Source organism: Malaclemys terrapin, chromosome 2, assembly GCF_027887155.1.
Source record: "Malaclemys terrapin pileata isolate rMalTer1 chromosome 2, rMalTer1.hap1, whole genome shotgun sequence".
NCBI lineage: Eukaryota > Metazoa > Chordata > Testudines > Emydidae > Malaclemys > Malaclemys terrapin.
The window spans coordinates 145,509,705-145,527,871 of NC_071506.1; the positions used below are offsets into that span (position 1 = coordinate 145,509,705).

The following is an 18,167-nucleotide window of genomic DNA, read 5'->3' on the forward strand; positions in this document are numbered from 1 at the left end:
TGAATTGAAAAATATTAATGATTTTGTTTATCATTTTTACAGTGCAAATATTTGTAATCAAGAATAAAATACACTTTGATTTAAGTTACAACACAGAATAAAATATTTATGAAAATGTAGAAAAACATTCACAATATTTAATCAATTTCAATTGGTATTCTATTGTTTAACAGTGCGATTAAAACTGATTAATCACAATTATTTTTTTTAATTAATCATGTGAGTTAGCTGTAATTAATCAACAGCCCTAATTGGGACCCTACAAAACTAGTTTGAATGATGAAGGGATCACAACAAGGTTATTTAGCTTCAGTGATTTTAAAATGGAACACACAATTAATGTGTATATATAAATTAGAGCTTTTCTAGTATCATAAGTCTCAGCAAATGTCATGCAGCTTCAATTAAGGAGAAGATTTTGACAGAAAAGTTCTGTATCATATGGAAAGGAAGTCATATGGAAGGAGCTGGGATTGGAAAAGATATCTCACATCATCAGTCCCATTCTCACAATCTTTCTCTAAAAGACATCCCATTAGGCTATATATAAACTATTTTTGGATACATTTAATGAAAGTGATTCAAGCCTTCATTTAAAGTATTTTCCTAATATACAATACCTAATGTGAATGATTCCAAGTTCAGTTTCAATCGGTTGGCTCTCAATTACAAAAAAGCCCCTTTCCTGTAAATGCATCTGAGATATTCGTGACTTATAGTTTGATGTGCAATCATTAGACCTCACATTCAGTTCAAAGTTTTGCACTCTCTGGGTCTGTAGGTGCCAGTATGTACTTCATGTCACCAGGTAAACAACCTTTGAAACCGCTGCACTGCAAAAAAAGAGTACTGCATCTGCTAGGCTCAATCCAGTGCAAATGTTGAAGGTGGATGGATAATATTTATATACCTGGAATATGCACTAGTTATCACAGAAAGCAAAATTTGTGTATTCTGAGTATAGTGGATCAAATCATGCCCCTTTTACTTACACAAGTAGTCCTACAGAAGTTAATAGGACTAAATTCTGTGAGTAAAGAGCAGATTTGGACCACTGTTTTAGCTCAGTTATAACAGCTACTCAAACAATTAACTGTGAACAATTTTATTTCACAAATGTAGTCTTTTTTCTGTTTGTGAGTTGCCAGCAGGATTTTTTTCTAGGCTCCAGGCAGTATAAATACAAATTCAAGGGCAATTTTCTAACAGGCTGAAATAATCCATATGATTTTTCAGCTGAAAGCATAGGGCCTGACTTTTTACTGCTGTGCAAAGTGGATGTAAAATGCTGCCAAATCAGAATTTTGCACTCACATTCATGGTAATAGTGCTACCCGCTTTTAACCCAAGTACTTAGCTAAAATTAGTGGTTTGTTTCATTTATTGATACATGTAAGAAACAATTAAGCTAATATTGATGCAGTTATGCTTATTTACTAAGAAAGTACAGCATATCTTGTTTCCCTGAACACAGCAGGATTTAAACAACAGAAGAGGTTTTTTTTCTCACAGTTCCAAGCCCCTAGCCCGCTCAACACCTAGCCCAAAAGCTCTCTCCAGGCATTTCTGCAGTGTTCCCAGTGCTTGTTCTAGGAGTGACCTTGGATTTCTACTGCTTCCCTCTCAGCTTCTGTGCTGTTTCTCCTGCTTCTCTCTCAGAGACAGGCACAGACATCACCACCAAACAATACAGGCAAACCCCTTTGCTTATATGTCTTGCAGTTGCCTGTGTTTCGGGCGGTGATGTGCCTTTGATTTGGGTGAAGGCTGTTATTGTTTCTTCTATCTGGTTCCATAAAGAAGCTTAATTGTTTCTTACATGTATCAATAATAAAAGGCAGATATGACAACCATCAGTTTAAAGGAGGTTTAACTCAACCCATAACAGTAGCATTTTATGCCCATTTAGCTCAAGCATAAAAATTACACAAGGCGCAAGGTGAAAGTGCTTAAAATAGGGAGTGGGTCACAGACCCTATTCAATAAATAAATAAAATAGAATTAAAAAAAAAAATTGAGCCACATGACGGAGGGGCGCACTTTAATAACTGCCTTACCAGAGCTGCCATTTCCAGATTTTTGTTGACCCCCATTTTTTTTCAGACCCCTTTAAGCACTGGGAAGAATAAAATCCATTTTTTTTACCAAATAAAGTTACAAATCATTGAACCTAGGCTGAAAGTGCCATCTCAGCCATAACCATAATATCACATATTATCTTTTTACTCTGTTTCTGGAATAATTATCCTTTATGAGAAAGTCCTATACAATTTAATAGAAAATCATATCCTTTCTATAGGCTCTCTTAAGCATCTGATAGAATTTAATGAAGAAGTTTTTAGTGTTCTATGGATTCCTATTGCATTCAGCCCTATTAATATCTACAGAATTTCTCTATAAGGTCTCATCTCTTTTCCAAGAATTCTTAAAAATAACCAATAACTGTTCTGCAGTTTACTCTAACAGTTTTGCCCGGACTCTTGGGTACATCTTTCTATGGCCCTTTTTAGTTCTAACATTTTACTAAGATTTCATGTACCATTCCCTATCCTTAAAACAAACCTGTCAAGTTTTTAGCCCCCGGGATTTTTCACAATTTGCACAAGTGAAGAGTGTCATTACCAAACCGTCTGCATTCTTCACAGAAGTCCAGATATGTGCCCTGCAGCTCCATGAGTGCACAAGTAGGAAAAGGGTGGAAGAGGCAGCAGTAAGACGTAATTAAAATTCTGGTTCTCCCTGGATAGGGCGAACAGATATCCCAGTATTATTGGGACTGTCCCAATATTAGGGGCATTGCCTTATGTAGGCAACTATTTCCCTTTCCTGCCACCCACCTCCCCTGGAAAAAAAAAAAGGTGTCCCAATATTTCACGCTTGTTATTTGGTCACCCTATCCCTGGAGCACAGGGACTGTTCCCTCCTAGTATCCCTTTGATCATGAAATACTCCAAAGAGAATAGGAAAGGACTCAGGATTAGTCCCCGAGTATATCAAACTGTGGAGCTGCCTGGACATGCGTGCTGCAATATGCTGCTCTTCCTTAGGTTGGGGTAGTAGCTAGTGCATTCCTTGTGCATTTAGGAATTCTGCCTCTGGTTGTGGTATGAAAGAAATGTCTGAGAATGTCACCTTGCAGTATTACCTATTTTAGTCTTTTGTTCATGACCCGTATTACCTTGTTCATTTTTCCTCTGTGCAGGTCATGGGCAAAGATGAGGACCTTGCATTTAGGTCAGTATCCCAGTAAGGCTGCCCGCTGCCCTGATATCTTTGTGTAGATTACTGTACATATCCTCTTCCTTCATTCTTTTCCTCACTGAGTCCCAAAGGATTACCACTTATAACTTTCTTCTTTGTTCTTTTCTGTCTTCTTGGTGTTTCTCATGTTTCACTGAGGGTTTCTTCTCATGGCTGCAGATAAATCCATTTTCTTCCCTGTGCTTTTTCCTTTGGACTCTCTGCTTATATCCTTCAGACAAGAATAGACATTTCTGATTTTAAACCTGATGATTCCTTTTATGATCTCATCCTTTCTTTCCTTTCAATTATTCTTCTCTATTCATCATTTCCAGCCAAGGAATTCTGTTCTTTAATACTCCCTTAGCCTTATCTCACCTCATATCTTCAGGGTTTAGCAGCACCGCCTATGAATTCCCCAAGCTATGATTTTCTTCACATCTCTGATGGCTATCATCCTTCCTAGTTGTTCTTCTAGCCCTCTAATCAATTCTGCCTTCCTACATTATGGATATTAACGTGCACTTCATAAAGGTGTAACCTCCCTCTGGGTTTACATGTGGACCGCAACTTGGGCATCCCACAGTTAGCCTGTCATCTTTAGACATAGTTTTCCTTTTGTCTTTTTCTTCAGAAGACCAATAGAGACTATTTATAGCTGCCACTGCTCTACTTGCTCCCCAGGTTTTTTGTTCATACTCTCATTAGTATGATACGTCCCCTTTTCCCACTGCTAAAATATCATAGCAATTATTGTTTTCTATAGCATTCCCTTCTTATTTAAATCACTCACCATGCTAACACTTTGGATATTTTTATTTTTTCTTTACTTCTTTCTGCTAATTCCCCAGCAAAACCCTCCTGCATCTGCTCAGCTAGAATCTCAGAATGACAGGTTTTAATGGCTCATATGATTACATTCCATCTTCACATTTCTTACCAAACACTTTTTCAATCCACTGCACACTAAAATAAAATCTACAGTCAGCAGCAGAAAAATCCAAGGAATAATGATTATTATGTTATTTTTTTTGAAAGGCCACCCAAAAAGGTTTACACAATCTCCAGCACCTTTTTGACCACTTACTCGAATGCCAGGTACCTAGATGCTCTTTCTGACATTACTTTCACTGAGTCTATCTCCTCTCCACTTAATTTGCTGCATGTAATATAGCGCTCACATTTCAAAAATTAACAAACTGGAAAGCATATGCAATTATTTCCCCTCTTTTTCTCTAGAAACAGCAGATAGATTTCTGCTATTTCAGCATGCTGTTTGTATAGATACTCCAGCAGAAGGGAGCTTAGTGTGTAGTTAATGCACAGAACTGGGAGGAGACGGTCTGACTTCTTGTCCAAGCTCTGCCATGCATTTCCTATACGACTTTCTTCTTGTGAATTATCCTGTCTGATCCTTACCTAATTTAAAGGTTAAATTCATGAATATTTGTAAAGTGTTTTAAGATGCTTACATGGAAAGCACTATAAAGTGTGAAGTGTATTAATATTATTATACCCAGTTTAGGTCAGACTTTAAAGATGTTCAAAAGGTATCATTACAATTATTTTCAGACATGCCTTCTGAGAGCTATATTATTCTAGCAGCTAGCTATTTAGTTATATTATGTAAATGGTATTGGCCTGATTCAGCAGTGGATTACTCCACCGTGTGGCATAAAATGTGGAGTTATCGCAGGGTAAAATTGGATGAATGCAATTGTTCTATAAATTATATATAATGTACCAGATTCACCAGTACATTCCAGCTACTTTGGTCTATTTACAGAGTAGTTGGAGTGTGCTTGGTGAATCCTGGCCCTTTTATGTCCTACCATACAATGGTAGTCTCAGCTTTATAACGTAAGAGTCAGAGTTTGCTCTCAACATGTAGCTCTGCCTCTTACTAATTTCATCAGGAGTTATATATGTACATCCAAGGGACAGGATTTAACTTGAAGGCTGCATAGAGCAGAGTATTTACAGTTCTTCTTTCACTAGGAAATGTCTCTTAAGTTCACTGGACATGATTCTTCTCTCTTACAAATTTTCCATTAATTTGGTAGTTATTCCTGATTTATACCAGGTGTAAGTAAGAGGAGGAGAATCAGATCTGCTATTTATTTCAGTAATGCCATGAGACACTTACCCATCTAAAATGGTGTACCATATCATGGAGCATCAAAAATGCAACCTATTTTCATGGGTTACCTAAGCTGACTTCGTTTTAAAATGGAAACATTGATGAAAGACTATGCAACACTAAGGGTACGTCTATACTTACTTCCTGGTCCGGATGTAAGCGATCGATCTTCTGGGATCTATTTATTGCGTCTTGTCTAGACGCGATAAATCGATCCCGGAAGTGCTTGCCGTCGACGCCGGTACTCCAGCTAAATGAGAGGAGTACGCGGCATCGATGGGGGAGCCTGCCTGCCGCGTCCGGACCCACGGTAAGTTCGGACAAAGGTACTTCAAATTCAGCTACGTTATTAACGTAGCTGAATTTGCGTACCTTAGTCCGAAGTGGGGGGTTAGTGTGGACCAGGCAAAAGAGGTCTGATAAATTTGTTTCAGTATTTTTCAGTACATGACTGAATTGGCAAACAAAGGGGAAGCGAAGGATGTGCAATCATTTTTCTTGGATTTCAGAAAAGCTTTTGATACTATTCCCACAAAAGACTGATCCACAAAAATTTGATCTATAAAGACTAGTACATGGGAGAGCTATTGAAATGGATTAAAAATTGGCTACCAGATGAGAAACAAATGGTTTCTCAAGAGGTAACTATAATTTGAGAGAGGTAATGACTAGGTAGTATTGGAAGGGGCAGTCAAGGTCCACTTTTACATACCCTGAATAGCCTGAAAGAGGGTTTTGTTTCAAAAGTGGCTAAATGTGCAGATGAAACATAAAGGAAAGCAGCTAACACATTCAAATTGATCTGAATAAATTATTTTTGGGGGCTGATTAGACACTCATGCAATTCAGCATAGCAAAATAGAAGACAATAAGGCTGCAGTTTAGAACAAATCATAACTTGAGCTGGTAGAATTATTCATTGGGAATAAGTATCAAAGGGGTAGCCATGTTAGTCTGGATCTGTAAAAGCAGCAAAGAGTCCTGTGGCACCTTATAGACTAACAGACGTATAGGAGCATGAGCTTTCGTGGGTGAATACCCACTTCTTCGGATGCATTGGGAATATATTATGTAACTAAATTAGTCTTTTTTTCTGTTTGGTTAATCTCAAGATCCTTATTGTAGTTGAGATTGTGTCTGATCCCTGTGTGGTGCATGGAGAGGGTGCAAGGAGCTTTACTTTACTTTTATCCCCCCTGCTACCACCCCTGTGCAAGGGCCAGACCCCAGCAATATCTCCTACATCCAAAGGAGGCACAAGTTTAACAGAGTTCATGCTTTGCCCCCCCAACCACCACGTAGCAACTGGACGGGTGAACAAAGGGAAACAGGCAGCACCATCCAAAGAGGTGGTCCGGCATTGAAAAATTCAATCCCTCACCAAACCTGCCCTCCACCCCACAGCGGGTGATGTGGCTCCACATTGCCCTCAGCATGACACTACCTGCTAATGAGTGAATTGATGCAAAGTCCAAGCCTGCTCCTATTGATTTCAGTGGGAACAGGGTCAAATATATGGCCTTCAGAAGGATTGTGTGTGTGTGTTTACACTGCAACTGGGAACATGCTTTCCGGCCTGAGTAGACAGACTTGTGCTAGCTTGGTTCAAGCCAATGTGCTAAAAATAGCAATGTGGACATCCTGGGTCCAAGCTCAAGTGACTAACCTGATTCTCAGCTGGTGCCACAATAGCCACACGATGAAGTTGCATTGCATCCAACGAAGTGGGCATTCACCCACGAAAGCTTATGCTCCAATATATCTGTTAGTCTTAAAGGTGCCACAGGACTCTCTGTTGCTTTTTACAACATCCACACTGCTGTTTTTACTGCACAAGCTGGGCTAGCATGAATCTGTCTACTTGGATTGGGACGCTTGCTCAGAGTTCCAGCATAGTGTGAAACTGCACTGGGGACTTTGCACTTTGCAACACTGGTCACTACAGGTATGGAGGTGACAGAGGTAGAGAGAAGGTATCCAAAATTATTTATTCCATGCTTAATGTGGTGTGGTTTCAAATGAAAATGGAGTCAGATCTTCTCTGTGCACCTTGAGAAACACAACTGGTGGAGCAAAGCTCTCAGAAAGGCATGCTATAAGATCCAGAAGAAAATAAATAAATGCATAGATTTTAAACAACAACAACAACAACAACAAAAAACCCAGAAGGGACCTATAGATTATCTAGTCCAGTGGTTCTCAAACTTTTTTCTTTGCGGACCACCTGAAAATTGGTGAGGGTCTTGGCAGCCCACTTAATGATCTTTCGAAATGTTGTTTGTACCGTTAGCTAACTATTGTAAAGCACTTTGGATAAAAGCGCTATATAAAAAAAATCTTAATAATAATTAACATTTTTTTGTTCTACAAATAAAAGCACACAACTCATATTTTAATATCAGTAGTTTTATCTTTCTAATGCGATGGATGTGCCCTGTCTCCCCTGAGCTGAGGCTGGGAAGGAGGGCCGTCTCTCTCTCCGGCAGCCACAGCCCTGAAGCTGTGGAAAGTCGCCTCTTTCTCTGGCCGCCACAGTCCTGCACATCCCAAATTCCCCCTGCCCTCTCTTCTCACCCCACTGCCCCCTCCCACCTATCCCCTATTTCCCCCCAAGGCCACCACCTCACCTTACATGTGCGTCTTCTCCAGGTTTCCAGGCACCTAATTAGTGGAGCCACGCCTGCATGGCTCCACTAGTTAGGTGGATAGCCCTTCATTCTCTTGTGTGTGACCGCCCAGGCGCACACTTTAGAGGGAACTATCCATTGACCACCTGAATGAACCTAACAGACCACTGGTGGTCCATGGACCATAGTTTGAGAATCTCTGATCTAGTCTGACCTCCTGTATAATACAGGCCATAGCATTTCACCCATTTAGTCCTGTCCTGAGCCAAACAACTGATGTTTAACTAAAACATGTCTTTCAAAAAGGCATGCATTCTTGACTTTTTAAAAGTTTACAACAAGCTGTTCAGAGTTAAGAACTAATTTAACAACAAATAATCAAAAATGGAATTTAAAGCAATAAATGTCCTATTACTTAGAAAGCTCTGTGTCTTTAGAAGCATAGGAAAAATGTAGCGCAAGCTGGCAGTTTCAAATATTTGTATTTCTACATTTTTAAGGTTGCTCTGTAACTTTTTAAAATATTGATTCTAAGGAAGGGCATAATTCTTCACATTGTTTCGCTAAATTGCTTTTATACGTAGGAAAACACTGAGCATCAACTTTCCCCTCATTCATTCAGGTTGCAAAGCCATGAAGAGAGATGTAGAGTATTCACATGCTATTGAAAAGAAAAATGGAGAAAGAAATATGGACAATTTTTACTGTAACTTCACTTCAATGTCCATTAATTTAATCCTCTCATCAGCATTCATACCATAAATCAAAATAAAAATACATCATCATATAGGAGGAAGAAATAATATCCAGTATCCAGAGTCTTATTACCCTTCAAAATTCAATCAAATAACACTCAAAGGTCGAGTTTTGCTAAGGATTCAGAAATTATATGTATATTCTCTAATTTTTCCTCCAGATTACCCTCCAGCGAGAACTCTGACAGATCTATTTTAGTTTTGGTAGAAACAGGAAGAGAATCCAATTGCAACATATTTGACTTCCTTTTAATAAATGCTGCTAATTGGTCTGTATAAAACATATGTATATATGAGCATCTCCAATTTCACTCAGCTCTTATAAGGAAATAAAGAGAGATAATTCAGCTAGTAAGTCTATAAACTGCTGCTTAAAGAGGAGGAACAGATATTGCCTTGCATGAATTGGGAATTTAACGATCGTTCTCTCCACTGCATAATGTGTTACACCATTGTGATATAGGCCCTGATCTTGCAAGCTGTTCTGATATATATAGAAGAGTGTGCAAAGTTGTGCTCCAGCACAGATTTAAGCTCTAAACAGTGGCTTCCATGCTTGGTAGCAGTATATGTCAAGCCCCTTTGTGACCACTCCCTTCTTTGTGAATGCACGGGGTAAGAAAGGGGGCAAGGCCAGGGTAGAGAATGAGCATATCTCAGGAGACATGGTCTAAAAAGAAACCTTCATCATGCTAATCAGGAACTTATGTATGCATTGTCTCTGAGGCTTGACTCCTTCTCCTCATTAATGTGTCACTTGCATTAATGCAATAGTGCTCGTCATTGTTTATCTTTGCCTTGGATGTGCAATACTTCACACCTATGCTGTTTGGGATCAGGAACCTAAGCCTGACCTGAAATTTGTTGCATGCAGATTCAGCAGTCCATCCACACACAATAAATTGAAGGATCAGAGTCTTAAAACTTAACTTTTGCTACTGTGTCTGAAATTATGAGCACTGTACCCCTCAAAATCTACTCTGTGCCAAAAGATGTAATAGTGTCACAAACAGCTGAGTCAGTCTCTGGTCTGGTGCCTTCCATCATCTAGATGCACATGTGGCTCTCTTCTTAATTTACAGGGTTAAAAATGTACCTTGTCTAAAAGAACAGCCTTACCTTTTATCAGTTCCCAAGATGGTTTTTCAGTGTCACTAAGGAAATCTGTAGATTAGTATATGTCAAAGGATTTTCTAGATTTTCAGTTTTCTGCTTCATGTGGACATGGTCTTTAGGAATCATTAGTATAACAGAAGGTATTCCAGATGTTTGTCTGTGTTTGTCCAGTCTCCAAGTGGAGCCATTTTTTCTATGATTTCTATTCCCAATACCATTTTCTTAAATGAATTCTGCATTCTATTTTTAAGTGTTCATATGAACATCAACATAAAAAAGCATGTTCCGCCCAACATGCTCTTGCCTTATTTTAGAGCTTTCCAGTTCTGGTCCAGCAAAGCACTTATGGATGTGCTTAACATTCAGCATATGTATAGTTCCATTGACATCAGCAGGACTACTCACATGCTTAAAGTTAATCATGTGCTTAAGTAATTTGCTAGGTCAGGATCAGAGTGCTTAGCACCTTTAGAGAATCGTGCTCCACGCAAAGTAACAGCGTAACCTTTATCCCATACACCCTGCCATGACAATTGCTTTTAGGGTCAGTGGTTAGTGTAGATCAGTAAAAGGACAGAAAACTGATTCTGGTTGCTGTTGTCACAGGTGTCAATATTATGCAATGATGTGGTGAAGGTATGCAAGAGAGGGAAGATAACTGGAACAGGAGAAGAAATGTATCTGAAGGACTTCCTGTCCCCAAGAAGTCCAATGGCTAGCCAAGTGGGCAGATCCCGTGGTGATAGATGATTTTTTAATTCAGAACAAGAGAAGCAAAAGTATATATGTGTGTGCAGTATATGGAGCTACAATAGATAGGAAACAATCATGATACTCCCCATCACTAGACGTGCCATCATTTGGAGTTCAACAGGATGGGGAATAATAAGAAGAAATAAAAAGAAATAATACTGACGATGCTTGAAGGGTTTGGGGAGGGATTATTTCGCAGAAAAGTTTGAAATGGCAATGCTATTCCATGAAGTGTAGAAGATTAAGACATTTCAAAGTGTATCTTTTAGATAAATATGCATGGTTTATGTAATATGTATTTGTTTTTCTCTTTAGAGTGGAGAGGCAAATATCTCCTTCTTGCCACCAGAGTGAGAAGTGCAGATCTGGGTGAACCATTCAATCTGCTGTCCCTTTAATATTCCTGGATCTTTGTATAATGCATTGATATCAGTGCACAGAAAGATTTATGAGACAATCTGGTGTCACTGAAACACAGACACTTGTTTATATTCAAAAACCTAAAAGAAAACAATGGTTATTAGCCAATAATAATCATGTAAGGATATGCATTAAACTCTCCTGCTGTTCTGGTTTGACTTTACTAACTTCGTTCTGATCATCTATTCAGATTTAAGGAAACAAGTTCCAAACTGCTTCGTACTAGATCCTAAAACTTGAATAAGTAAATACTATTTTTTTTTTAAATTGGACACAAATTTATATGTAGATGAACAAACTGAGGTCCCTGTGATGCAGGAGTCAATGAAAATTTCAATGGGATTTGAATAAAAATTAGTGCTTTTGCTCCTCCTTCTGGTGACATGCAGAACTAAGCTGAATTTGGATACTACAGGTACTTCTGTGGTGCAAGTCACAGCTACTGATGCCGATGACCCTTCATATGGAAACAGTGCCCGTGTCATCTACAGCATACTTCAGGGACAGCCATATTTCTCTGTGGAGCCAGAAACAGGTCAGGAAGCTGATATTGTTTTCGTCTACCACAAGCTTAGTAGTTTTCTTTCTTCTAGAAAACTCACCAAAAATAGAGCAGATTTGTACAAAGCCAAGCAGAGAAGGGTTACAATGTTTCTTACTTCATGTGTTTCAGTAACTTACAATCCTTGTAATAAATGTGAAAACCATCTATATTACAGCTACCTAAATAAAACATAAGTTACTTGTATTGTTTTGGGTAGGAACTAGAAAGTTGTAACGTAGTACTAATGTTTTTGTTTCTATCATTGTACATAGAGAGAGAGAAGCTGTATTGAAGACTCTTCACAGAGATACACAGATAATTGGATTGCATTAATAGTGGATGCACGCTTGAAAAATATGTTTTTAAAGACACATTGAAAAGACTCAGTATCGTGGTACTGTGCGTGTCAAAAATGCAGGGATGGATAACGATTGCTTACATGTTTTCCTAAAGGCATCATCAGGACTGCTTTGCCAAACATGAACAGAGAAAACAGGGAGCAGTACCAAGTAGTTATCCAGGCAAAAGACATGGGAGGCCAGATGGGTGGATTATCAGGGACCACTACGGTGAACATCACACTGACTGATGTCAACGACAATCCACCGCGATTCCCCCAGAGTAAGCAACATTTAATAGTCTTCCTGCACAACAAAAGCTTCGGAATTAAAGAGTTAAGCAATCGCCATCTGGTTTAATTTAAAGTAAATCGAGATTATGGGGCACACATGAACAAAAGGCTTATGTACAGATTTATTCACTGTTATTAAAGTAGAAAATTAAATGTTACAGTACTCCTTTGTTCAGGGAAATGGTTACATGATCAAATATAACAAAAGGAAACCTGGGATACCTTTCAGGATTATTTGGGGGGGGGGGGGTGCAGAACCATAAGAGCATTAAAGCAATTCTTTCTTTCCTGTTGCCTATAGATTAACCATTTTTAATTCTTACTGGAAAACAAAACATGTATTAATTTTAGCAAGGAGGAAATAGGTGTACTGTAGTCCCTGCTTAAACATTTAATCATGAAGACCCCAACTCTGGGGAGGAATTACCTGAAGGAAATCCAGACAGATCTGTATTTGTATAGACAGTGCTATAAAAAGCTGATATGCAGAGAACCTCACAAAGTGAATATGAATGGCATTTAACATCGCTGTTTTTGACAGCTTAAACTTATCCAAGCACTTTATACTGCTTTTTTAACCTTTTTGTGATAGTACAGCTTTCAAGCCTTCATAGTCTCAAACTAGAATAGGAAACCATTATTAGCCTCTATTTATGTAACCTGTAATTGTTAGAGTCTTTATATTGCAAACTTGTTAGAATATTCCTTGAAAATTATTTGTGGTAGGATGGTTTACGTAGGTGAACATTTTACTACCTATTTAAAACATTTTGCATATATTGCAGCTAGAACATATATAGAGTGCCCAAGATTCTGTAACAGCAAATAATTCCCATTCTTCTCTCCCACTACTTTTATCCTGGTGCAACTCCATTAACTTCAGCGATGTTATGCCTGACTTGCATTGGTATACAACAGAGGAGAGTCAGGCCCAATATCTCGGACTTCAGCAAGTTCATTACAAAATAGCAGGCAGTGCATAATTGTCTTGGACACACAGGAAGAAAGATGAGATGCAAGTGATGTGGTTTAATTAGGCCACAATTTTATTAGCTCAATTCCTCTGGGAACTGTCCAGCAATAACTTATACAGTGCAGGTCATGATTCCCGCCTTAATCATTTTGCACCTCATGCAGGGCTGTCTTTAGTCCCCACACCCTTCCACAGCTTGTTCCCAGCCTGTTGTTGGCACTCAATGGCAGGGCTGGTGAAAGATGGGCTTTGCCTCGCTGTGCCAAATGTTAAGAGCCCCAGTTCAGTTGTCCAGCTTCTTCATGGAATATCTTTCTTTAAATTCCCTTCCAACTCCTGCTGATTACAGAACTGTATCCCCTCTGCAATCAGTGCCTGCACGAAATACCACAAGGAGGAGCCAGGAATTATCTTGGCTTCCCCACCCCCTCGTGCACAAGGACCAATTACTTACTTGAGCCCCACTTTGCCCACCCACCAGCTCAGGTGATTCCTTCCCACCCCTTGCTGATCACTCCACTCCCAGCCCTCAAAGGAGAGGGAACCCGTAAAGGAGCCACTGCCCCTTTTTCCTGCCAGTCCAGACAAAGCTTCCCTGCTTTTGAGATTGCAGGTGTTGCATCTAAATTCTTTACTGACACAGGAGAATCAGGGCCATTACCTCAGACTTCAGCACGTTCATTATGAAATTACATGCAGTGTATTTTTCTAAATTCTCTGCTACCACTGCAGTTAATATGTAGCTATTTGTCTACTGTTTGTATTTAATAGCATGTGACTACATTGAGATATAACTTCATCTGAAAATTCAAAACAGATAAATCAAAGACAATTCTGGATACTTACAATTATTTCCCCTGGGTAGAATTTGCCACTCACCTGTCACTTGCTATCTACTTTCACTTTTCCACAGCGATTCTTTTGATACGTTAACTTCTCTGTAGATGCATATTGTACATACAGGATCGTGGCACCTCTGATGCTTTGTGCATGAAAGTATTACATCCTGCTGGTCTCAGCAGTTTTGCAGACTACTGCAGAAGATATTCTAGGTGCTGTCTGCACTACAAACTGCAGGGCAAAAGCCTCATAGATTGGCTTCAGCAGTTATATTTTGTGTAGTATTTAGGCACTAAATATAGATGCAGCTGCTTATTTCTGTTTATTCCCTTCCCCCCCCCCCTTACCACAGGCCAGAATGTTGTCTTGAGAGTCTGAGTGGACTTTATAGAACTGCTATAACTGAATTTTTCATTGAATACCTATGACTTTTTAGCTTTTTATATTAATTGTATTCACTTGCGGCCTGATCCAACTCCCAGAGAAGTCAGTAGGCATCTTTCCATTGACTTCAATTGGAAGTGATTATAAGGCCCTTCATCTATAGCAAATGTTTACTGTATTACTTTGCAGTTGGAGATATTTTTATGGCTACCCCTCTCTTTCTGCTGATACCTGCTTTGTTAGACATGGAGTACATTACACCAGACACACACAAATCTTAAAGCGTTCATGAAATTGATTGAAAACTTGCCAGATTCATGACACTACTTAAGTAGTATTGATTTTAAAAAAAATCTTTAAATTGCATCTAAAACTTGCAAATAAACATTAAAATGATTCTTGACTTCTTCATATGTTTATGAGCTTAAAGAAATTGACAGTCTCTTACTATATTAATGAATTGATAATCATAAATCTGTCATATTAATCAGACATTTTTTTCAGATTCATGATTTGGACAGTCTCACTAGATTCATAAATTTATTAGATAAACATCTGTTTTCTGAAACCAGTGAAGACAACACTGATGTCCGTTATGGAGTGTTTACTGTGGATACTTCAGGGTACTGATCACTGTTAATACCCAGTGAGCTCAATCATCAGCTGCAGGCATAGGTCATTTGGTGCAGCTCAGTTGGGAGCCCAAAGGGTACCCAGTCCTAGACCAACCAGGTGCTGGTCCCAGGGTATAAATTAGAGTAACCTGATAACAGCCACAAGGAAGTGGTCTGGAAGATAGGGAACACCAATGTGCTGGAATGCTCTGGTAACACCCCTTTTCCCATCTGTAAGGAAGGAAGGTTGAGTAGGAACATGAGGATCACCGTATGATGGAGGAATGGCCAGCTAAGGTGGCTTTAGCATCACTTTGTGGCAACAAAGTGGCATAAGTAACTTGAGTGCAACCAAGGATTGGAGTCCGCATATACTACTTCAGCATGTCAATCCACTTGTGATTTTGACATGGAAAAAATGCATTTTGTGATGGAAAAGAAAGATGTCTTATCCTAGAACAGCTACATGTAGAGAATATAAAGAACTAATTAGAGTACTGTGAAAAATGAAATGCATAACTTCAGTTTTTGTGTTGTGTTTGGATTGTTATGACTAACCAGTATTTGATGATGGTACATTGTCATTACATATCCCAGCAAATTATTTAGGTTTTATTTAGGTATTAATAGGTTTCACTAATAAACTGCTCAGTTAAGCTTTTAGTAAACGTGTCCCTTAGGGAACTGATTTCAGAGCTGTGGACAAATCCAGCATGTTGGTTTGGTTGTGATTTTGACATGACTAACCATGATGCCATGAACAGCTGCATTTCAGATAACTTATTATGCCAGAGCATCCTTTTGTGGAACATTTAGAGAAACATGAACATCTTTCAAATCCCAGGCCATTTCTCAGAGAGCTCATGCACAATTTCTCAAGTGCTCATCTCATGATTGGGAACAACAGTTGCTACTAAGACTTTAGCTAAAGCTCATTCTGTTTAGTTACAAGATGATGCAAGTGTAATTAGACAATTCTACCTCGGGTCCCATCTGATATTTACCAATAAGAATATCCAATACAAATTCAGTTACGTTAGCCAGCTCCTATGCCCACAATTGAATTTAAAAATTGATGGGATTTGTGACTTTCAATGGGCCTTTTGCTCCTAAATCACTTAAGCGCTTATGTAAATCTCTCCCTTATGCTACAAAAAATTGCCTAGTTTCCCACATGGAGCATCCACAAGCAGATAACTGTCACTTTGGGAGCAGGATCCCCACTGTTGGACAGACATGTAACACTAGGTTTTGAGCTGCTGCTGCTATTTTTCAGGAAATGGGCTTAAGCCACAAGCATAGAATCATAAGATTAGAAGGGACCGCAAAGGTCACGTTTGGAGCGATCCACACACTTTCACTAACTTCAGTTATATTCAGAAGTGGAGCTTTGTTTTGGGATCATCCTAGCTGATAAAAACAACAAAGTTAATTTGTTTGAGTTCTCTGGACCCACAAAGCTAGTGCAATTCACAGATCTTTCCCCTCTGTAATTTAAATACAAGTTGTTCTGGTTGAGCATAGGTGTAGCAAGCGATAGAACTTTAGAAAGGTTAATAGGCAAGAAATTATTGACTGTGCTATAGCTTTTGGTGTGAGAAAATAAGCCCAGATAGCAGCAGAGCTTAAACTCTCCCACGCTAACATGTCTCTGTGGCATGCTACACACAAGTATTTTAGTATAATACTCGTTTTGAGTATAAGTATTACAATATTGTATAGTACGTGCTCTCATTTTTCTTTATTTGGATTGCAGGTCAGGGTCTCGTTGTGCTAGGTGCAGTTCAAACACATAGGGCTATATAGTGTGTTGGGGTCAAAATTTCAAAAGCACTGGATTGATTTATGAGCCTAAGTCCCATTTTCAAAAGTGACTTTAGAAAACGTTATCATTAGACTACATGCCAAACACAGACATACACACACACTCTCTCTCCTCTCTCCCCCTCCCTTATGCAGGCTAATTGGGCTTGGATGCACAGGAGTAAGTGGATGTGGCCTGCTCACTATTTCCCCTCCCCACATATATACTCCAGAGTAGATGGACAAGGAGTCGGTGGAGCTCCTCCCATTCCCTTCCCCTCTCACCTTTAAATACATTGGCCATCACAGCTGAGTGGATGCAGGAGCGTCATAGTTGGCTGCTGGTACTGGTACTTAGTAAATTGAGGAGGAAGGAGGAGTCTCAGACTAGTCTCTGAGGCACAGAGCCTGACAGGGCTATATAAGCCTGCGTGTTGCCAATTATGTTCCGCCTTTTGCTCTGATTTGTGCCTAAAGGCACAATTTAACCCATAGTGAGTTCATGCCCCAAAGAATTTAAACTGTAAGACAAACAAAAAGACAGAAGGGGGTGGGGGAGTGGTCTGATACTGTGGTGATAAGTACCATAGACCAGGTCAGGATGATGATATACAGATATCTTGGTAGTTCCATTTATCTCCCCCACCGCTAGCCCCCATTCCAAATAACCCTTCAAGTGATCCATTATCTGTTGGCCAATGTATTATAGGCATTAAGAAGTGGACTTGCAAAGGGATTCAAAGGAGTGGAGTTAGTTTGTCTTTGGGGATAGTGTTCTATGTATTAAAGGCAGTGCAGAACAAAGTTCAATGAGTGTTTCTTATGCACCACAAAGCATTTTAAAATTTTAAAATGAAAAACAGTTAGAACATAGCTATATTCATTGAAAAAAATAAATTAAAAATTGAAGTAACTTCTATAGTCTGTTTTAAACACCTAAGAATATGGAAAATGAGACTAAATGTTGCCATGGCACCCTTAAGTCTTCCCCTTCATGTGTACTTTCTCGTGAAATGTTATGGGACATATGGTCTTTCCTCACGGTCTCTCACAGCACTGAATAAATATTTATTTTATAAATATGAGCAGTGGGATTTCATTGTCATTTTTGAACCATTAACAGATTATAGAGAGATTATGTACTAATGTAGCAAAGTACACAGATTTAAATATTACAGAAGGGTAATGAAAATGACAAAGTAAATATGAGCTAAATCATGGAGCTGAAAACACTGAGGTGCAAGAGTGTCAAGAAACATATTAGTAAACAGAGCTAAGTGCACTTTGGTGATACAATACTCAATCACCATTGTGCATCCTGTAACGG

General features: G+C 39.0%; 1 protein-coding gene across 1 annotated transcript in view; it reads left to right on the top strand.

Annotated features, from left to right (window-relative positions):
- Window positions 1-18,167, top strand: part of CDH10 (cadherin 10) — a 162,369-nt gene that overhangs the window by 105,036 nt on the left and 39,166 nt on the right. The window contains 2 exon segments of the mRNA XM_054019361.1: window positions 11,467-11,586; window positions 12,049-12,216. Of these exon segments, the coding sequence (XP_053875336.1) occupies window positions 11,467-11,586; window positions 12,049-12,216 (288 nt within the window).